Source organism: Ceratotherium simum, chromosome 29 (assembly GCF_057802395.1).
Source record: "Ceratotherium simum simum isolate JZ-2026a chromosome 29, ASM5780239v1, whole genome shotgun sequence".
Taxonomy (NCBI): Eukaryota; Metazoa; Chordata; class Mammalia; order Perissodactyla; family Rhinocerotidae; genus Ceratotherium; species Ceratotherium simum.
This window is the reverse complement of record NC_141928.1, coordinates 22,478,165-22,500,605: the sequence shown is the minus strand read 5'-3', so window position 1 is coordinate 22,500,605 and position 22,441 is coordinate 22,478,165. Positions and strand designations below refer to the sequence as shown.

General features: G+C 53.0%; 1 protein-coding gene across 5 annotated transcripts in view; it reads left to right on the top strand.

The window, feature by feature from the left end:
* The window catches only part of RGS3 (regulator of G protein signaling 3), a 121,355-nt gene that overhangs the window by 40,720 nt on the left and 58,194 nt on the right, over positions 1-22,441 (top strand). For all 5 annotated transcript variants that reach the window (XR_015548945.1, XM_087419246.1, XM_004423353.3 and 2 more), the window contains 4 exons: positions 1,974-2,170; positions 5,313-5,396; positions 10,562-10,673; positions 17,128-17,171. Coding sequence is in view for 4 of the 5 variants with exons in the window: in XM_087419246.1 (XP_087275372.1) it covers positions 1,974-2,170; positions 5,313-5,396; positions 10,562-10,673; positions 17,128-17,171 (437 nt within the window). In the remaining variant the exon portion in view is untranslated. The remainder of the gene's footprint in view (positions 1-1,973; positions 2,171-5,312; positions 5,397-10,561; positions 10,674-17,127; positions 17,172-22,441) is intronic.

Below are 22,441 nucleotides of genomic sequence, written 5' to 3'. Positions count from 1 at the left end.
CTGGGGCAGGCAAGGCAGCAATCTGTGTTATCTCCACTTAGCAGTGGAGAAAACTCCGGCTCACAGGGGGAAGGACCCTGTTCAGGGTTGCACAGCTTGTCTCTGGGGAAACGGGCTCAAGTTCAGATGCATTGTCCAACTGAAATCCATGCAGAGCTTCAGACCCAGGGTGGGTTCTTTCACAAAGGGCCCAGGGCCTGGCAGCACAGACCCCTCTGGGGCTGATGTCCAGGGCCAGATCAGATGGGCTGCGTAACTGCTTCCATGCCTCTGTCCCCCGACCCTGCCCTTGCCCTGGGCTCATCAGTTTTCTGCTCTTCTCTAAGCGACTCCCCGAGGAGGCAGGAAGTGGTTTAAGTTATCATGGTTTGAGTGCTGCCCCAAGATAAGGCTGTTATCTGTGGTCACTAGTGGGGGAGTCAGCTTGTTTTCTCACCCTGCTCGGTGAGAAGGGGCATAGGTGGGCGGAGGAAGCAAGTGTGAAACCTTCCGAGCTGAGTTTTTCCTCTGAGGCTGTGGACTTCACGTTGGTGGGGAGCTTCCCCGAGATGTAGCTGGGGTCAGGCCACCTGTTTAGCCCCTGGCTGCCAGGACTGGGGGCGGCGGAAGGAGACCTGGGCCCCGGGACGTGGGCTGGGCATGCGCGTCAGGGAGGGCTGGTCGGCTGCCCACCTGCTAGTAGGAACTCTTGGAGGGGGCCCAGGCATGTGCAAAGCCTGAATGTCCTGGATTTTGCCTCCTACCTGCTGCGTCCAAGAAGCCCCAACTTGTTGCTACTCTGTGTTTTGCTCCTCTGCCCGTTGGATAGGACCTAATACAGACCTGTATGCCACCCCTGTTCAGGATGAGGGTGTCCGACCATCAGTGTCCCCTTAAAGAGGGACCCCCTGCAGCCTTCTGCTCTCTTCCCTGGGGCTGTTTCTCTCTCCCTCTCCTTTTTCTGATTAGAATAATTTGTGAGTTGGTGGCCAAGCTGGAGTACCTTCTGGATGCAATGAAGCCTAGGATTCCCGGAGTCCCTGGGGGCACCTGATACACTTGCTTTTCCAGGTGGAGGAATCACAACAGCCAGAACCACGATAAGTTTGCAGCTGACTTTTATTGCACACTGTCCAGGTTCCAGGCCTTGTTCTAGGGGCTTTACTTGCAGCATCTCATTTACTCTGCACGGCAACCCGGGGGACTTGGTGCTATTGTTGCGGCTGGGGAAACCAAGACTCTGACGGGGGCAGTGAGTCCCTGAAGGTCACCAAGCTGGTAACTAAGGGAGTGGGATTTGGACACAGCTGGTGCTCTTTCCCGATGCCTTAAGTGAGCCAGGCCGTGCCAGCTCCCTTGGCTAATAGAGGGCAGACCCCGACACATCCTAGGAGAGTCCACTGTCTCTGCTCCCACCACAGAGACGAGACGAGATCTCCGGTCCCTTTGCCTGTGGGACCTGGGAGGCGATGGAAGGGGCGAGCTGCGCTGGGTGTGTGCAGGGAGCGGTGGGGATGGTGGCAAGGGGGAGAGCAGCTGCTCGGCCACCCGGGACAGTCGCTGCTCTGCTCCAACTGATTGCTTGTTCTATGTGGGACTGTGGGCCTGGTGAAGTCAGATCTTGTGATTTTTCAAGTAGGAGAGGTTGCCTGATTTTGAAAAGTACGAGGCCAAACTGATAAGTCTGACTCAGGCCCTGGGTCACCAGACGGGGACTGCTGCCTCCATCATAGTTGGTGGTTCCCAGCCCCGTCCTAGCCCTGGAGTGGCTTGTTTACATGTCAGTGTCTCTCTTGGAGTCTGAGGGGGTTCCTTGAGGCCCGAGACCCTTCTGAGGCCTCCGTGTCTTCTCAGCCCCTGCACAGGGCCTGGCACACAGGGGATGCTCAGTAATCAGCTGTTGACAGACTGAGGCTGTGTGCCCTGTCTCTGCAGAGGGGGTGCCTTTGCAGGGGTGACAGAAGTGCCTCACGGTCCCCATCTCTGTTCCCCAGAGTCAGGGAGTCCCAGTCAGGGGAAGTCGTACACGGGCCTGGGGAAGAAGTCCCGGCTGATGAAGACGGTGCAGACCATGAAGGGCCACGGAAACTACCAGAACTGCCCGGTCATGAGGCCGCACACCCCACACTCAAGCTATGGCACCTATGTCACCCTGGCCCCCAAGGTCCTGGTGTTCCCTGTCTTCGTTCAGGTGAGCTGGTGGCTGGCCCCAAGGGCTCCCTCTGGAGGAGGTGAGGAGGAGGAGGATCCTTTGCCCTGGGACTCAGGGATGGTGCCTCGCTCTAGAACTGAGGGCCTCCTTTTGGGAAAGACAAACAGCTTCAGGTGCTCAGGATTCTGGGGGTTATAGTGAGGGAGCAGAGGTTTCCAGGAGGAGTAACAGGAGAGTGGGAGCAGGGAAGCTGACCAACAAAGGTGTCCCCTCCCTGTCCCTCTGACCTCCCCTTTCTCTGGGGGACAGGCCAGGCACCCTCGAGCTGCTTGTTGTGATGTCCCAGGGCCTGTGTGCTGAGGCTCCTCCTTCCTGGCTCATCCAGTGGTCTGTTGGTTGGAAATGACCAAGAGAGCTTTGAGGTCAGGCCTCTCGTCTGGTCTCCCTGGTCTTAGCAAACCTGTCTGGCCAGTGTTAGCTGGCGGTTCATCTCGATTCATTTAGATCTCCCTTCTCCTCCTCCTTCTCCCTCTTCTTCTTCCCTCTCTTCCAAACCTTTATTTATTCCATCACCCGGAAATAACCAGCGTGAGCATTTAGGTGTCTTTTCTGTGTGCACATATGCATTAAAAAAATCATACAGATCTTATGGTACATTTTATATCCTGTTGCCTTTTTTTTGTGTGTGTGAAGAAGATCGGCCCTGAGCTAACATCTGCCAATCCTCCTCTTTTTGCTGAGGAAGACTGGCCCTGGGCTAACATCCGTGCCCATCTTCCTCCACTTTATATGGGATGCCGCCACAGCACGGCTTGATAAGAGGTGCGTCGGTCTGCGCCTGGGATCTGAACCGGCGAACCCCGGGCCGCTGCAGCTGAGCGCACGCACTTAACTGCTTGCACCACCGGGCCAGCCTCTCCTATTGCCTTTTTTAAGTGAAAAACGCAGCATGAGCATTTCCTACAGCATCAAATATTCTTTGAGCCTGTGTTGTGTCGTGGTTGCATGTGCTTCTATTATATGGATGTACCATATTTATTTACCCACTTCTCTATTCAGAAACTTATGTTTTGTCCACTTGTTTTGCTGTTGTAAATAACTCTGTGATGAAAATCCTCGTGCATGAATTGCCCCTCTGATTATTTTCTTGGGAGAGATTCCTAGAAGTGAAACGACTGGGTTATGGGGCATAAACATCTTTTTATTTTTTTTTTATTTTTTTTTTTATTTTTCCCCTAAAGCCCCAGGCGATAGTTGTATGTCATAGTTGCACATTCTTCTAGTTGCTGTATGTGGGACGCGGCCTCAGCATGGCCGGAGAAGCAGTGCATCTGTGCACGCCCGGGATCCGAACCCGGGCAGCCTGCATCGGAGCACACGCACTTAACCGCTAAGCCACGGGGCCGGCCCTGGGGCATAAACATCTTATTCTTTTTTTTTTTTTTGTGAGGAAGATCAGCCCTGAGCTAACATCCATGCTAATCCTCCTCTTTTTGCTGAGGAAGACCGGCTCTGAGCTGACATCTGTTGCCAATCCTCCTCCTTTTTTTCCCCCCAAAACCCCAGTACATAGTTGTATGTCATAGTTGCAGATCCTTCTAGTTGCTGTATGTGGGACGTGGCCTCAGCATGGCCGGAGAAGCGGTACATCGGTGCGCGCCCGGGATCCGAACTCGGGCCGCCAGTAGCGGAGCGCGCGCACTTAACCGCTAAGCCAGGGGCCGGCCCCTGGGGCATAAACATCTTAAAGGCTCTTTATACATATTGACAAATTGCTTTCTAGAAAGACTCTATTAGTTTATCCTGTCATCAGCGTTATAGAGGTGACATGGCCCCAAGGGCTTCATTTCTGACCATGCCTTCCTTCTCTGGTCTCCCTGGCATCCCATTCTGGGCCTGTCCCCGTCCAGTGGATCTTAGAACTCACACTGCGTTGGGATGCGGTGCATCTCTGGCAGGCGGCCTCTTCCAGACAACTGTGTCGGCAGGGCCTGGCCTTGGCTTTGGCCTTGGTCTTTTCTCTTTCTTGGGATGTAACCACAAAGGTCTTAACATCTCCACGGGGGTTATTTTTCGTTCTCATTTTACATTTTTACAAAAAATTAAAGTTAGTTTTTAAAAAGTTATGAAAACTTTTAAATTGTAAAATACATAAACCAAAAATGGCATAACACTCAAATATATAGTTTAACAAATAAAGTGGATATCCACGGAGATATAGACCAGGAATAGACCACTGCCACCATGTCAGAAGCTGCTTCTCTCTCTCCCCGATCCTGATGCCCACCCTCCCCACCAGACGTGCCCACCAGCCTGACTTGGTCATAACCGTGTCACTGCTTTTCTTTGGTTTTATTGTGTATGTGCACTTGCCTAAATGACCTTTTGTTGAATGTGGTTTGATGAAACCAGACCTCGTATGTTCTTTCTAGCCTGGCTTCTTTTGCCGCACGTTATTTGAAAGATCCACCTGTTGTTGTGTGGCTTTGAGATTTGTTTCCTTATCTTTCTTCCAGTAGCTTGCTTGGTGTCAGGTGCCTAGAAGCCGTGTTATAAATATGCATTCAGAAGGATAAGTCTTGCTGGGTAATCCAGATCTTAGGGAGCTTCCTTGGAGCTGGGGGTTGGGGGGTAGTGGGGGCGGGCTGGGGCTCCTCAGTGGATGGGACAGGGAGATGAGAGAGGGTGAGTTTTGGGTGAGAATTGGTCCCTGGAAGCTGACGGCTGAGAAGGACTCGGTGAACTCAAGTGTGTTACGAATGTAGAGCAGGGACTGGCCTCGCCTTGAAGGGACTCAAGTGGCCAAATCTGGGGACCTTCCGTGAGGCATGAACAGGATGGACGGGGGAGTGTGGGGGCTGGGAGGGCCCAGGAGCCGGTGTAGTGGGCGAGCTGAGAGGAGGCCTGCAAAGGTCTGAACACGTGGTCAGACTTCCTGCCAGAGCTCGCGGCTCGCATGGTGAGGCTGGTGGGGAAGGTGGCAGCAACAGTTCCGCCCAGGACGAGAGTGTCTGTCTTTCTGTTTCCATCTGTTTATGAGGGGGCGTGTGGCTTTTTGGGGTGAGGGGAGGGCTCAGCTGGTGGAGAGGATTCTTTCTCTGTGCCTGGCTTGGGCAAACTGCCTCCCCCCACCCCCAGCATTTCCATCAGCCCTCCTGGACCTGCCCACTTTTGTCTCTAGCCTTTAGATCTCTGTAACCCTGCCCGGACCCTCCTGTTGTCGGAGGAGCTGCTGCTGTACGAGGGGAGGAACAAGGCTGCTGAGGTAAGACTTACACACGCGGTTCCGAGGTGGGGTTTCCTGGTGGGCTTCGTTAGCCATCCTCTGAGCCCCTAACTTTTCTCTCTTCCTGATGGTCTTAGAATTCAGAAATGTCAGGGTAGAAAATACCTGTAAAGTCTTCCATTCCCCTCCACACCCTCCTTACCAAATGGCTACCCAGCTTTTTCTTGTACATTCCCAGCGATGGGGAACTCACCACCTCTCAAAGCTGTTCAGTCCACCTTTGATGGTTAAAAAGTTTTCCCAACCCCGAAAGACATCCCATCGTCTATGCCGACTTCCCCTAAGGAGCGGAAGAGATGGTGGTTCACCCCAGCTGTGATGAATGACTTTGTGGGTAAGAAGATTAGAGCCGTGAGCCAAAGAGAATTTTTAGAGGAGCATCCGCTACCCAGATTTTCTGGGTCTGTGTTAACCCAAATCCCAAATCCTCTTCTGAGGGATAAGTCTGTGACTGCTCCTGGGCTCAGCTCTGCCAACAGAGGCCTGGGTGGGGAGACCATGTCATCTTCCTGGGAGCCGGCCCCTGCTTATCTCTGATGGGGGGAATTTCACTCACCCACACAGTCCCCGGAGCTGGCCAGGTTCCAGCACAGTCCCATGAGCTTAAATCTACTCAGGCACAGAAGTTGGAGCCCTGGGATCTGACTGGGCTACCTGGGGGCCTCAAAGAGAAGGTAGGGGGCTTGCTGCAGATCAGGCCCTGACTCAGTGCTGGCAGTGTGGCTTGGCTGAGCTGAGTGGCAGCTTGGGGTGGTCAGAAAGATGAGGAAATTTGGAAGCAGGAAGCGTATAGCCAGCTCCCGCTCTGCTGCTGGCTCACTTGTGACTTCTTTCTTCCTCAGTCTTCTCATCTGAACAGTGGGTGAGTGTGTATTGGAGGCAGCTGAGGTTGACTGATCTCTAGGGGCCCTTTCGGCCTCAACATTCTGGGACGTTACATGTAACCATGGCTAAAGCAGGAGGCCGTTTTTGTTTTGTTTTTTAAACAAGTAGACCAGAACGCATATATTCCAAATGAGCATCGTCTTTTTCAAGGGAGCTCCCTGGGAGACTGCATGCTTATGTCTACCACACTCGCATTGCTCACTACATTTCTTTGGGAACTTTCTTAAGAACCTCGCTCGGCGTATCCTCTGAATTGCCTCCGTGGCAGTAAAACTTCATCTGTTGAGGGGGATTTGAGTTTTAGGAACAAGAAGTCACTTGGAGCTGTGCTTGGTAGTAAGTGTGGGGTGCAGCTAAGTCAGGTGGCAGAAAAGTGAGGTGTAGCTATAAATTCACAAGACTCAGAAGAAGGCAGCCACCCCAAAATACACAAATATGTCTAAATTTGCTCTTTGTCGGCTCACCAGTAAGTCTGTCAACGCTGAGCACTTACTGTGTATCCTTACTGTGCATGCATTTTACACACCGGGTCTCAATTAGTTCGTGCAGCTCCCCCATGAGAGGCACAATTGTCCCCACTCTATGGATAAGGAAACTGAGGCTCCGGTGAGATGAACTGGGACCCGAGCGTCTCAAGGCTCATAAGAGACGGAGCCAGGATTAGCACTCGAATCTCTGGCCCAGCAGTGCTTTCCATGATCCCATGATGCCTCTGGCATGTCTGTTTCAAAACAAACTAGCAAGCACGAGCTGCAGCAATAGGCTGATTACTGTTACAATCTGTCACAAAAATCTTTGCCTGGTGGATCTTTGGAGCCTTAGAACGAAGAGACCCCTTTTGAAGGTTGAAAGAAGCGGTTTGAAGACAAGTAAAGACATTTCTTTTTCTTGAAATATGCTGGGAAGCCGATGTGTGGATCTTGGTACCCTATCATGTTATTCAGGCCAAAAATATAAACCAATTCAAGAGGGGCTGGGATAAGTTTGTAGAGTAGCCATGTTGTTGGGCCCTCAGGAGTCGTCCATTCTGATTGCTTCTCTGTAACTTTCTAGCTCATGGTTTTCCAGCCACTTCTTGAGTCCCTAGAGGCAGCCCCTCCAGGCGTCCGTTTTGTTACCGGAGAGTGCTACATTGTAGAAAGTTCTCCCTTATGATGAGCAGAAATCTTTATTCCTGGAACGTTCTCCCTTGATTCTTTGTCCCATCTCTTCTCTGAGCATGCTCCCATTTGCTAATGTCTGTGAGCTGATCCAGCCCCACACTGTGAACGGCCCTCCTCATACCCCCTCCCAGAAGTCCGAAACTTGATTAATGTGCCCTGAGATCAAATCAGCATTTGGACTAGCCTCATTTATACATTCAAACAATAGTTACTGAGCATCTGCAATGTAGGCAGGCCGTGTGCGAGAGGTTCCATACTACGGGGCGCAAGACAGACACACCCTCAGTTTATGCACTGACTCATTGATTTACCATTAATTGGGCACCAAGCTCTTTTCTGCAAACACTGCCCTTAGGCAAGATTCCAGAGGAAGCTTGGTGAGGGTTCCTTGGGAGAAGTGACCCTCCGAGTCACAAGGATTTCCTAAGCAAGCGATCCCTCAACCCTTGACCTTTTGGGAAAACAGATGTGTCCTTGGAGCAAGTGTGGGGAAGACACGTGGGGGCTCCCATGGCCTGTTGTGGAAGGCAGCAGGTACCAGGGCGAGCTAGGCCAGCAGGACGCCAGTGAGACGGGAGAGGGGCCCACCTGCCCTCCCCTGGCATGCTTGCCCCTCTGCCCTGCCTCCAGCTTTGTGCCAGTTCTGTCCTTTCCCTGACCCGACCTTTGGGGAAATTCTTCATTCATGCCTTAATCACTTCCCGTCTAGACCACACTCTCAACTCTGGGCCAGAGCAGCAGCCTGGGCTCTTTCTCACCTTGCCCGTGACTTCTCCATCCAGCCCTCTCTGGGCCTGGGCCATTTTTTGACTTCTAAGGCTCCCGACAGACTGTCTCCTCCAACCCTTCCCCTGCCAGCTTCCCTGTGAGTCCCCCTGGAGTGGCTCGAGGGAGCCTGAGGGTTTGCTTGTATTCAGAGCCTTTTCCTTTCTGCTGCGTGTTTTGAAGTCCTCTCCTCAGACAACCAACACCTCAAATCCTTCTCAACTCTCCGATCATTTTCTTCCCCTCCCTTAACTTCACTTTTTTTCTTTTTTGGTCTCCTTGGCTCCTCTTTTTTGGTCCCTGCTTGGATTCTTTCACAATCAGGGACAGGACAGGTGTAGGCTATTGCTACCTCTCTGTACAGTGAGAGCTTTGGGGTCAGCCAGACCTGGGCAATGGTCCCTGGCTGTGTGGCCTTGGACAGGTCACTTAACCTCTCTGTGCTGCAGATCCTCATTTATAAATGAGGGCAATGATGTTGTTGACAAGTGAGGATCCACTGAGCAGAAAGTTAAGTGCTCAACAAACAGAGGCTTCTGTTGGGCTGTGTTGGGCCAGGGCTATGGTGGGAAGTGGGTTGGAGAAAGTCATGGCCAGGATCCCTCCCAGTCCAGGGTTCCATCGTGTTGGGTCCCCATTGGAGAAGCCAGGGCCCCTGAGAGCCTCGTGCTCAAGGATGCCCCCTCTTGGCTCTGTGGCCCAGATTCCCTCTCACCTCTTGTGTTACCCTCAAGAAGCCAAGTGGTCCTTTGAAAAACATTTATATACTTGCAAAACGCAGATGTGACAGATCCTCATTGCCATATGATGCAAACTAAACAGAAATATATGCAGTAAAATTCCACTCTCCAGAGTGAAATGTGGTGAGTACCTTAGACATTTAGCAAAATGTATAAATAAAAACAGATTTACAGTTTTATTTTACCAAATTTGGATTATCCTCTAGATATTTTTGCACATTGTGCTATTTTGACTTATGATGAACAGATTTCCATTTCTGCACACAAAGCTCTACTTTATTCTTTTAATAGTTGCATAAAATTCTACATATGAAAGTAACAATTTATTTGATCCATTCTCTCTTGATGGGTGTTTATGTTTTTTTCTTTTTTTTATTACAAAAATGCTGCTGAGGACATCCTTATGGGTTCATATTTATAAATCACTGTAAGTATTTCTATAAGATAGAGTCTCAAGCGGTGGAGGTGTTAGGTCATCTTTAACAGTCTGATAGCTGTATGTCGACGTATTGGCTTTTTAAACTTCAGCCACAAAATCACACCCCCGCACTGTGGCCCTTAGTGCAGGCCAAGCCCGCTGGCTAACTCTTCTTATTTCGGAAGAGATGAAGTGTCAGGTTTTGACACCTTAAAGGGAAGTTCACATCACATCATTAATAACATTTTGTTTTCTTCGGAGAATCTAAAATTGGATTTTATTGCTTTTGACTAAAGGCCATGCAGGATTTACAAAACAAAGAACAGTGTAATCTTTAGTGGCATTAGAGGATCAAGTGGATTTTTGTAGCATAGAAATATGCCGAGCATGCCTGTTGGTTTACCTATACTGTCTAAAAATAGCTTTGTCCTTTATTTTTGGAGCAGCTAGTGTATTAAAGAGATAAAAGTTATGTACATGCCTGTATTGGAGCATAAGTAACTGGCTTTTTCTTGAATCCATTGTACATTAATGCAGTTAAAATTATGCACAAGGAATTTGGTAATAATACCTCACATTGCATGATGCTTCGATTCACAGGCTGCACAGAGCTTGTGAAAGGAGCCTGGGAGGGAGCCAGGCGGGGACTCTCCCCCTGTTTGTACAGACAAGAAAACCGAGCCTGAGGGGACTTAACCGGTTCAGGGACTTAACCGGTTTTCATGGCTACGAAGTGGGATAGGAGCCTCATGACTTCGGACTCCAAGCCCAGTGCTCTCTCAGCCAGACATTTACGGGATGATACAAGCAAATGTGGAACATTCTGCAGCTCAACAGTGGCTCTGAGCCAAGGGCGCCGGGCTGGGGATTCGGGGGGTGTTTGGCCAGAGAGGTCAGCCTGTGGGGTGTCAGGCCTAGAGAAGCTTGCAGAGGCCATCTGCCGTGTTGGGTGAGGGTCCATTCTGTTCTGTCTCTTTTTCCCTGCTGTGAAGAGTGGCCTGTAGAACTCTGTAGGGTAAAGGGGCATTTTCGACTACAGGTCAGGTCACACTGAGAGTCTGCCCCCACTTCTGCCTGAGATGACAAGCACTCCTCACCGGGACCTCCAGGGGAGGTGGTGGCTCCTGGCCTCCGGGACAGCTGAGCAGCCAGTTCTGTTCTCTCCTGATGCAGGTGACGCTTTTTGCCTACTCGGACCTGCTGCTCTTCACCAAGGAGGACGAGCCTGGCCGCTGCAACGTCCTGAGGAACCCCCTCTACCTCCAGAGTGTGAAGCTGCAGGAAGGTGAGCTCGCGCTCGAGACGCCCTGCGCCCCCTCCGCACTCGCCCCGAGTCCCACTGCTCTGGGCGGCCTGTATGCTCAGTTTGGGTCCAGCCCCTCTGGCCGCTGAGCTGCTAGCCATAAGTGGGGCATTTGAGCATGTGTGAGCAGCCCAGGTCCTGCCCCTGGGCTGGTGGGCTCTTGGACACTGGCATTCCGTTCTAGACTGGCCAGCCCCCCTATACACCCTGGGCTTTGCTGGGAGGTTTCTGTTCCAGAGTTGTTTCAGCGAGGGTATGGAGTGGAGTGGCAAGAGCTCTGGACTCAGACAGACCTGTGTTCAAATCTTGGACCTGCCCCTCACTGCTATGTGGCCTTGGGCAAGTGACTCAACCTCTTGAGCCTGCTCCCTCATGTGTAAAGATGGGATACTAATAGTATCTCAGAAGGTTGCTGTGAAGGTTAAATTAGGTCCTATATGCAAAAGGCCTGGCCCACACCAGGTGCCCAATAAATGTTAGTTGCCACCCTATTCACCACACGTATCCGGAACAAGAGACCACTGCTCCCTCTCCACTCAGCTGTGTCGCCCAGGCCAGAGCCCCAGGAGGCTGGAGCATGTGTGGGAGGAGGCTGGAGCATGTGTGGCTGGGGGCTGGTGAGCAGGAGCACGTGGGAGCGTGGAGTGAATCTCTACCCCAAACTTTCCATCCTGCTCTCCTGTCCCCGGGAACGGGAAGCCAGCTGAGAGTATCTGCCGAGCGGTTTGGTTTGGCGCCTGAGGCCTCCGCTGAAAGGGGCTCGATTTCCTCTCCCAGATTGTGAAAACAACACCAGACCTGCTGGAGCATGAGTGACAGGGGCAGGGAGGAAAATATTACCCAGCAAAAGAATTCTGTTTTGACGGCTTTTGCTCCAGGAAAACTTCCTGCCTGTTTGCAAACCGGTCCCATGTGCTGGGCGCCCTTGCTGTTCTTCCTCCTTAGAAACCAGGCGGTGTGAGAACCTTCACACTCGCCGCCCCACAGGAAGTCGCTTACAACTTCTCCTTCTTGGCCTCGGGCTTTCTCCTGCCCACTGACGGGGGCGGCCACTGAGGGGAAAAAGCAAGTCATCTCGCTCGCTCTGCTCCGGGGACCAGCCCCTCCCTCGGGCGGGCTTGGCCCGATTAGGGTCAATGGTATGGAGCAGCGGCTCAGACCCTGGCGGTCCAGGGACGGGGGCAGGTGAGAGCGACAGCAGCACTGCCCTTGGCTTCCCTGCTGCCCTGCCCCTCCCACCTTTCCTCCACCCAGCTTCCCCTACATGTCCATACTCCCATCCCTCCCATCCCCCGGCATGCTTACTCATACACATACACTCAAATTGGGCAGTCCCTTCCTCTGTGGACCTGCCCACCCCCAGCTCAGACAGTCTAGGACCCAGTCCCTTTGAGGAATGCTGGGGGGCTGGTGCTCAATAATGCGCGCTGATTGGTTGTAGAACCAAACTCTTACTCTATTGTGTTCATCACTCTGGGACCACAAGCCCAGGACCCTTGTCTGCTTAGCCTCCTGCTAGAAGGAGGGAGGAAAAAGAGGGGGCTCAGACTGGCTGTGCTTTGGGTGGGGGTTGGGATGGGAGCAAAAGGGGCAGTGGGAGAGCCGAGGGTAGTGGCTGGGAGTTTGGGTGACTGTGTGACATCGGCTGGCCCTTTCTGTTTTGAGGCTTCGGTTTCTCTGACTCTGAATCAAGGGTTGGGTCAGCCCTTTGTGTTCCCTCGCAGTCCTGACATCCCCAGATGGATGCTGAGGTTGCTGTGAGAAGCTGGACGGTGCCCGTATGTCCTGCCTCCACCCCTCAGGGGAGCCTCCACTGTGAATTGGTTGGATAGTCCCCTACTGGAGCCCTCAGACCCGAGGTTTGAAGTTAGAGGCAGGGTGAGCTCCATCTTCCGCCGGGTGGTAGCTCTCAGGGTGGGTGGGGCCTTGAGGTGTTGCAGAGAAACCTTCCAAATGCTGAGCCCACGTGAGCAACAGCCTTGTGCCGGCATGGCTTCCTTGGGCTGGAGACCACATCCTCTCTCTGCAGACAGTGGGCTGAGGGTGGCCAAGGCTGGCACTCCCCAGGGGAGATGACCACCGCCATTAGAGCATGCTGGATTGGCATGGGAGATGGGTGTGTTTGAGCGTGTGCACGTGTTTGCCTCTTCTGGGCTTGCTGGGCAGACGTTTTGGTGCAGACAAATTGTCTTGCCCTTCTCCAGCAGTATCAGTCACCAAATACAGCGAATGTGGCTCTCCAAGGAGCCCGGGAGCTGCTGGGAGCGAAGGAAATGGCTCGGGGACACGGAGCACTCAAGGTGCACATTCCATCGCCAAGATTTCTTTCCAGGCGTTGGCAGAGCCCTGGCTTCCGCCCCCACCCCTGCTCCCCTGAGACAGGCTTGTGGGTCCCGGGGTTCGCAGAAGTCCAGTGACCCCTTCTCCTGCAGTGGAAGTTGGAGCCACAGGACCCAGTGTCCTGAGTCCCGGCGCCCCATTTCCTGCCCGCCTCCCGGGTGCCCCCAGAGACCCGCTGCGGCAGCGAGGGCCTGAGTGAGGCTTTTAAGAGGTGCATTTGGGGCCTCAGCTGGGGCTTCTAGTGGCTGAGTGGTCTCTGATGAACATCGCTCACAACTCCTAGGTTTCTAGTCTCTTTCAAATCAACATGTGTGGAGACGTCAATGTGGGGCAGAGAAGGTGGTAAACAAAGGCGCACAGCCAGCCTTTCCTGTGGGCTGGGGCTGGAGAGGCTTTGTTCCCTGTCAGGGGCGAATTTGCCCCACCCAGGGACCAAAAGCTCCCTTGTGTGACTTGTCTGTAGGGTGCTTAGCTCTGCTGCTGGCCAAGTGTACTCCCAGGGTCTAGCATGGGGCACAGAACATCGTGAGTGCCCAATGAATGTTTGTTAAGTGAATGAATGACTGACTGAAGAAGACTAGAAACACTGCCTCAGCTTGGGGGGCCGGGAGGGTACTCCTCCCCAGGGCTCCGGGCTGGTGGACACTTAAACCCTGCCTGCCCCCCTCCTGCCCGGCTCCTCCCAAGCTTCGGCGGGGCTGAGTGGCAGCGTAATGGGAACGGGCAGAGAGCTGGAGCTAACAATCGGGACGTCTCCGGTCAGCCGGGGCCCATTGTGGCCTCTTCCTGCCTCTGCCGCCCACTGGCTTTGCTGCTCTTTGTGTTTCTGCCTCCCAGGCGGCCAGCAGCACGCCCACAGAATGTCTTCCTGGCCTCTCTGGTCTCTCAGGATGGCCTGGAAATGTCCGGCTGATTCTTGGGCTCTCCATCCACCCTGGGGAGCCAGGTGCCCAGTCTTGGAAAACTCAGCTGCTTAGGTCCCAGCTGCTGGGATGCTTGGGGTTAAATTTAGTCGGTTACCATTTTCTGAGTGCAGCCTCAGAGCGCACCTCAGTGCTGGCTGCCCAGGCGATGGCAGAGAAAGAGACACATTCCCACCTCTGGAGTGCATAGTCTGGTGGAATGATAGATGGGTCACCTGGTTGGGGGGCAGAAGTGTGACATAGTGGTCAGAAACCAGGCTTCGGAGGCAGGCAGTCCTGGGTTCAAATCTCAGCTCTGCCACTTACTCACTGTCTGCCTTGTGTACGTTGTTTTCCCTCCCTGGGCCTCAGTTCATGCGTCTGGAAAATGGAGACAACGACCTTCCTGGCTCACAGGGTGGAGAGGGCTTGGTGAATGGTTGAGTTTGGGATGTCAGACGGGCTTGGTGAATGGTTGAGTTTGGGATGTCAGACCAGGCCTGAGATGGCTCTGGGAAAATGACAGAGGAGTCAGACCTGGGCGGGGAAGCCATCTCTGGGCCCCACCCAGCCCATGACTGGGAATCCCCCCTGCACAGCCCACGCATTCCATGGCGGGAAGCGAGGCCCACCTGGGAACCAAATGGCTCCTTGTTAAATTTCAAAATGGCAAGAGCAGTTGGAGTGTTGGATGGAAAACCCGAATCGGTGCTGCCTCACTGTTTCTTTGCCTTTGCACTCACCCCCATCTCCACACTCTGGAAAGTCCAGAGCTCCATGGAATGTTCCAGAAGGGTTTCTGGTGGGGCTGAGGGTTCTCTCCTGGGTCAGCCACCTTGCAGCCTGCTTTTCCACAGCTGTGGCCCCTTCCTGGCACCCTTGGCTTCTGAGGCTATTGTCCTTTTAAGAGGCTCTGAGCCATACTGAGCACTGCCCCCATTCCGTCCTTCCCTCAAAGTGCTGCCAGCACAAGGCCATCACATGGAGCAGATTCCAGTGAAGGTTTGGGGTAATGCAGGAGGGTGAGGGTGGGGTGGGGTGGGGGGGTGTCACAGCACAGAAGAGTTGTCAAGACAGTCCATCAACCATCCTTCACCATTGGGAATATGTCCTAGGCTACATTCCCCCAACCTCAGCGTCCTGTCTCCCTGAGGCACCCATCTCCTTGGCTTTCCCCTCCCTTCTAGAACCTCCTCTTCTCCCACTGCCAGCTTCTAAAACCCAAATTTCTGTTATTTTCTTAAATAGATCTTTTTGTTTCTCCCTTGGCACTAAGGTCTGCTTCTGGAAAGTCAAGGAAACGTCCCAGTGTGTTTTCTTAAACAAAAGAAACCACCTCCCCTTGTCTTCACCCTCAGCAACACAAGGAACTGGCAGAAGCTTTGAAATTAGAAGTTTCTTAAATGTGATGGACTTCTTAGGCAGGGCTCCCTCCCCCCCAACCTATTTCTAGGTGGAGAGAAGTAGAAGGATTTATTCTCTCTAAGTCCACAGTGAACCCCACATTTACTTATGGGCTATTTTTATCTGGCTCTGGCTGGCACCCCGGCCCCAGGGAGAGTTTTGCCCAGGAAACTGCCCTTTTCCTTGCTCCGAGGGGGCCTGGCCTTCACCCACAAGAGGTCCCTCACTCACTACTTTCCTTAGGAATAGTCTTGACCTACTGACTCTGTTTTTACTTTGCCACCTTTGCGACGCATTTTGGTTTCCTTGACGATTTCTTTGCTTCACGTATGTGTTGAGGGGTCTGCTTTGAGCCCAGCCCTGGGCCTGGTTCCTTGTGGGAGCAGAGGGGCTGGGTAGCGCCTGCGTGGTGGGCATTTGAGAGGCGAGTATGGAGTGGGTGGAGTGTAGACTCTGGAGCCAGGCTTCCCGAGCGTAAATCGTGGTCCTTCCCCTTTCTGTCTGGGGCATGTTACTCAGCCCATCTGTGCTGAGTTTTCCCCCGTGAATCATGGATGATGAGAACCCCTGTCTCATAGGGGTTGTTGTGACGGTTGAGCTTATATGTGTAGAGCGTTGGGCACAGTGGTGGCACATGGCATTGTGACACTCTAAAGGTCCAGGGGGCTTTAAGTGTTTCCTGTTAGACATGCTGTAGAGTTGCTTCCCTCAAAAATGACAGCCTGCCTGGTGAGGTTGCTTGAAATATAGGAAGTTACTAACCATCCCCGACCTGTGCCCAGATGAGTGCCTGGGTGGGGAGTGCTGCCAGGCTCTGAGGAGCAGCCTGCAGTGGTCGGGGAAGGTGTCCTGGAGGAGGGGGCAGGCTTCTTCTCTCCACTTGCTACCCCTTGAGCACACCTGTGCTTCTCCATCTCCATGCCTTTGCCCATGCTCTTCCCACCTCCCAGAGTGCCCTTTTTTCCTATTGACTTTAAGCTCTAAGGATCCTCCTCCAGGAAGCCTTCCCCCAACAGCTGGGGGTCCTCTCTTTGTCCTTGTGTTCCAGAAGCACTCTGACCAAATTATCTTCCGCCTCGGGTAGGTATTCCACCTTAGCTCCTCTGCCGGAGGGGGGGATAGTCCCCCTCAGCTGCTTCCCAGATGGAGAGGGCTTGGTGAGTGGTTGAGTTTGGGATTCTAGACCTGGGTGAGATGACTCTAGGAAAACACACGGAGGGGTTGGACCTGGGCTGGGAAGCCACCTCTGGGCTCCACCCAGCCTGTGCTTGGGAATCCCCTGCACAGCTCATGCATTCTTTGGTGGAAAACAAGGCCCACCCACGAACTAAGTGGTTCCTTGTTGAATTTCAAAATGGCAAAGGCAGTTGGAGAATTTAAAGGGAAACCCAAATGTGTGCTGCCTCCATGTCCCTAACGCAGGGAGCATGGAAGGAGGACGCCTCCTGGGATGGATGACAGGCTGTGTGATCCATCATCCACCATCCACCATCCACACCAGGCTGTGTGATGCCCAGGGGGTGCTCCTGGCTGCGTCTCAGGGGGCGAGATCTCAGCATTCCTTGGGCGAGGCTGACCTGTAGGCCCTACAGCTGTGCCTCGACCTGCTTATTTACTAAATGGGCTTTCCTCCAGAGATTTCCCTGTCCCCTGTGCCTGCCTCTTTCTTCCTCTTTTTCCAGGAAATACCATACACAGCCTTCTGGGCGAGACAGCTGGCTGTGCTGGAGCAAACTGTTGAGACTCTGTATCCAGTTCTAATGCGAGTCTTACTTTTTATTCCCTCCAAGGTTCTTCAGAAGACCTGAAATTCTGTGTGCTGTATCTGGCAGAGGTGAGTCCTGCTCTCTGAATTTGAGGAGAGACATCTGTGACCTGGAGCTTGAGGGAAGACATTGGGCTGGGTTCTAGGCCAGGGTTCTGATGCGGCCTCCTCACCATCTCATGCAGTGGTCCTGAGCAGGTCAGAATGGCAGTGGCCTGCTCAGTAGAATGGAAACAGCCATCCCTGCCCCTGTGGCTCCTACCTCTGTGTAGAAGAGCAGGGGACATGAAAGTACTTAGAGGAGACTGAAGAACGCTGCCATCCCCAGCTGGGGACCTCCTGGTCTCCACACCTGCAGGGGTCAGAGTGAGGCTGTGGCCTGACAACTGTACCTCACCCTGTTTATTTATTAGATAGCCCTTCCCGTGGAAAGTGCCCTGATTCTTGCGCCTGCCTCTTTCTTCCTCTTTTTCCCGGAAGTACCACCCACGGCCCCTCCTCCAGGGCCTTGTCAGTGTTTCAGACGGCCTGAGGGTAACTGTACCTTTACCTGGGCCAGATAATGCAGGCTAAAGGAAACACCAAGTGTCTGTGTTTTGGGCTGGAATTGTACCCACTCAGTGTGGTTGGCGTTCCTGGTTATCTCAGTCTGATCAGAAGCTCGGATGGGCAGCGCTCGGCCTTTGCTGCGCAAAATCGGGCCAACAGCTTATTGCTTGCTGTGGTTTGGTAGATACAATGTCATTACCAGGGGTTTAATCAAAGAGGTTCTTGGTGATGAAAAGTTGAGAGCCACCGAGCCATACAAATTCTTTTCAATTTTCAGCGAATATTCTTTTCCCAACCTTGTGTCTCTGCTAATATGAGCAGGGGTGTTATCTGTTCCAAGCAAGGATTCATTCGACCCATTCCTGCCCTCTGCTTTTGCTTGAGTCTGTCCCACCCAACAGTCCTGGGAACCTCTCTTGTGAGAGAGTCTACACTGGCCACACCCTGTGGGTGGGGCATGGTCTACACTGGCTGGCCAAGAAGAGTACACCTTTTTGAGAAGGGACATGTGTGTTGTTTGTGATTGAAAATCGTTTCTTCAGTTCCTGGCTAGGGTAAGAGGTGCAGGCCCTCCAGGGGACAGCAGAGAGTTCCACAGGGCAGTGGAAATTGTCAGAGCTGAGCTGGGGACCCTGCCTGCCTAGAGTGGCAACCCAAGGGCCAAGAGGGCATTGGAAGGCCTCCCCGGTGTCAGCACATCCCCACCGGCGCACAGGAAGTAGCTAGCAGAGGTGCTTCAAAGCCAGCGGGTGTTCAGTTACCCAGAGCCAAGGGAGCAGTTTAGAGGCTGTGAGCCAGGCTGGGAAGAGCCAGAGTGCTTGTCCCTCCAGCCTCATGCTCTGGACTCGGACTCTCCAGCAGGGCCTGAAATGAGCCTCCAGATTCTTTAATGCCGAGAGAGCTTCCTGCCAGACCGCGTTTGTTTTTCTCAGAGAAAAGCACTTCGGCTCATTGGTTTCCAGGGAGCCGTGACCTCCTAACCCTCCAAAGATTGATGAAAGATTATCGATTTGTGGCCTTTTATTTCAGTAAAGTGCCAGGTGATCTGACCCGAGGGGCTGCAGGGTTGAAGCTCACGGGCAACCAGAAGCCTCTCTTTTCTCTTAATGGGCTGTTATTTGTAAGATGCACGTCTGTTATGTAGGGAAGACAGGAGGCATGCTTGCTCTGTAGCCCCGAACAGACTTGACGTGGTTTTGGATCCCATGGGGAACCCCAAATTCACATTTTGTTGGAACTTCCAACAGTGCAAGTGGTTTGTCTTCATTACCTAACATGCAGGTGGCACCCAGAGAAGAAAGCAGGGTGGAGACAGAGGGTTTGGAGCGGATTTTTCACTGCATCGAGAAAGCCACCATTGCCTGGGTGGCAGCAGCTCTGATTGTTCCCCAGCACGAGGTCCTGGGTGGGAGTCCTTGCAGTCCTTGGCCCTGGGGTCACTATTCCCCTGGACAGGTATCCCTCAGCCCCTGCAAATCCATGGGACAGATGCAGCCCCGGGGCATTGGGTCAAAGGGCACGTTGACCAGGGCCATTCTTTAACTTAGAATCTGATCCTGGCTCCATTAATTTAAGAGTCTGCGCTTTGGGGTTAGGAAGACCTAGATTTGAATCTTGGCTCTGCCATTTCCTGAGCGATCTGGGCAAGTCACATGCTCATCTCTGAGACAAGGCTGATGCGGCCTACCTTGTAGGATTGCTGTAATGATTAAATGAGATTCAATAAGATACTGTGTCCAAGGTACTTCGCACAGAGCCTGGCACACAGTGAGAGCTCAATGAATGGTAGCTATTATTACTGTCAGCTTCATCACAGGGGGAGAGCTTTTCATATGCATTTACTCTCCATTAGAGACATCACCAGTGATTTATTGATCTTTTAAAAAGAAAGCTAAGAGGAAGATCTCACATGCTTTGTAATGTACAGATACAGTTATACAAATGGGGCAAGATCACCGGCTCTGGAGGAGGCAGAGGACAGACTTTGAATCTCTCCTCTCCAGAGACCTCCTGGCCTGCTGACTTAACCTCTCTGAGCCTTAGTTTTCTCATCTGAAAAATGGTAACAGCTGTGCCTTTCCTGCCTCTCCACATCATAGGGTCATTAGAAGAATCAAATTAAATGAGAGACTGTTTGTCAAAGCAAGTGAGGAAACTTAAACAGTAGCAGAAGAGGTTTCCGTTTTTACAAACATAACATTAATTCAGGAACAAGGAGGTGAGGCAAGATGGCGGTTTTCAAGAGGCCAAGAGGAGCTGGGTTTCTGGCTGGTTTTGGGATGCTCGTGTTTGAACGCAGGGCCTGGGCCCAGTGCTGCAGCATCTGGAGAGGTGTGCACTTGGCTAACGGCCCTGCAGTCAGGAGGCTTGCCTCTGAGTGAATTAAGGATGCCTTCAGGGCGGCTTCCCCACTTGACCCTGGAGGCTGGGATTGGGGGCACAGTGTGCACCAGTGGTGAAACTGATGAGCCGGATCACACAGTGGACTGAGAGAGGCGGTCCACACGCGGGGACAGCCAGGCGGGCAGTGGGGCTCCCGATTTTGACAGATTGAGGCGGATGGGAATTCAGCCACCCTGGAGGGAGCTGGCTCCGGGCTCTCTGTCTTGGCCAGGCCAGCCTCCAACGCTCCAGCAGCACATAGAGAGGGAGCCTTGGGAGCAAGGACCTCCCTAAAATGTGTGCCCATCTAGGACTTCCAGCCCCGGGTTTAGGTCTTTGGTGCCTTAGAAGCCTTCTGGGTCCTGGACCATTGCAGGGCTCACAGCTTCGAGCTTTCAGAGCCAGAAGCCCAGCCCTGCTCTCCGCTGTTGAGACAGGCAATGTGGTTGCCATTCCAGGTGCCATCCCTGCTTGCTGCCTTGCAAGGCTGTTGAAAGAAGGATCGGGACACTGCTGGTGAAGTGCTTAGCACTATGCAGGGCCTGGGGTGTGAGGTGCATGTCTCAGTCCTTCACTGAGACGCCCGTTCAGCGTGGGGAGGCTTCCTTGCACTTCTGTAGGAGGGGACCACCATCCTGGAGCGCAGAGCAGTGCACAGTTGTACAAAAGCTGCCAGTGAACTCTGCAGCTGCTTTGAGACCCCTTGGCTGACAGACTTCTGAAGGCTTTTGAACTGTAGTTGCTTCCAAGCTCAGTCTGCAGTTGGGAGCATTCCTGCCAGCTGGCGGTGCGGCAGCCTCGTAGGAGGCCTCCCAGGTTTTGGGGATGAAATCACAGCAGGTGGTTCTCTAAGGCTCTGAGTCTGTCTTCTGCTGCTCACTGGCAATAAAACCTCAGGCAGGCCCTTAGCCACCCCGAGCCTTGGTTTTTCCCTTCCATACAATGGGAATAACAATCCATGTCCTCCCTACCTGTTCACGGAATTGTTAAGATCAAAATGAGATCACGGAGGAGGTAGTGCTTTTAAAAATTGATAATTAGATAAAAGAAATCATTCTTAAGGCAGAATTCCTGCTTCTGGACGGAAAGAGAGGAGGAAAGTGGGGCGCAGGGAGATTAAGGGATTTGCTGAAGCCCGTACAGCTGGGTAGAGGCAGGGCTGGGAGGCTCAGGCCAAGGCCAGCTTTGTGGAATGATGGCTTTTCCAAGCTGGAAGGGACCACTGTCCACGCCTCACCCCTCCCCTCGCAGGGAGAACATGATGATACAGGGAGCAGAGGCCCTCTGGTCAGCTCCTGCCCCACCTGGCTTCTCCCTGGGGAATCTTGGGGTCTTTTGCTGGGCGTGTCCTTCCCCTGCATGGGCTGGGGGTTCTGGTAAGTGGAGGGAACCTGTTGTTAAGTGGCAAGATTGCACTTACCACATTCACCCAGTTCCCTGAAGCCAGGGTGGGGCCTTCTTCCCTCTCTCCTCTCTGGGAAGATCAGCTTCTGAGCACTTTGGGGCAGGAGAGGAATGGCTGGCACCCTGGGAACACTTAGCGTGCCTCGCCCTGGAGGGTGGCATCCCTGAGGGCTAGGCTGGATGGCAGGGTAGAAAATGTCTCCAAATGCTATTAGACGATGCAATAACCACCCCAGCTCAGAGCCTTTGCATTGGCTGTTCCTTCTGCCTGGAACGGTTTCTCCCAAGCACTCTCCTTGCTGGCTCCTTATTGTTCAGGCCTTCGCTCGAGTGCTGCCCCTTCAGAGAGGCCTTCTCTGACCACCAGGCTCGAGTAGGTCTTCTCCTTTTTGGCCTTTTCACAGTTTCTAATTATATTGTTTCATTGTCCATCGGTTTATTGTCTCTGCCCCCAAGCTGAGGGCAAAAGCTTAGTTAGTCTCTTACTTTCCTCTTTACCCCAGGGCCTAGAACAATCCGTGACACATAACAGGTGCTCAATAAATATTATGAAGTGAATGAAGTCCTGAGTAATAGCAACAATAGCTGCTGGTCGTTGAGGCCTGCGATGGTCCTCACTGCTTCCCTCCCCATAGCTCTGAGAGGCAGGCGATGTCATTAAGCATTCCCATTTTATAGACTTTCCTGAGGTCGACAGCTAGAAAGTGGCAAAGCTGGGATTCAAACCAGGCCTGCCAACTGCAAAACGAGGAGGGACTGCATAGAAACACTGTCTTTTTCTCTGTTCCGAGCCATCCTGTCACGCTCTCAGCTCCCTGGCTGAGTTCATCTAATCGCAGCCCTGTGGGGTTATAATCAAATTCCAGCGGAGTCAGAAAGAGCTTGCAATGCCCTGATCAGAGCGTCCTGCAGTGGATGATAACACTGGGCATGCTGTACTGCCCCGCCCCCAGCACGTTCTTACTGCTTCGGCAGGCTCCCTGGGTCCGGGCAGCTCCCCGGTG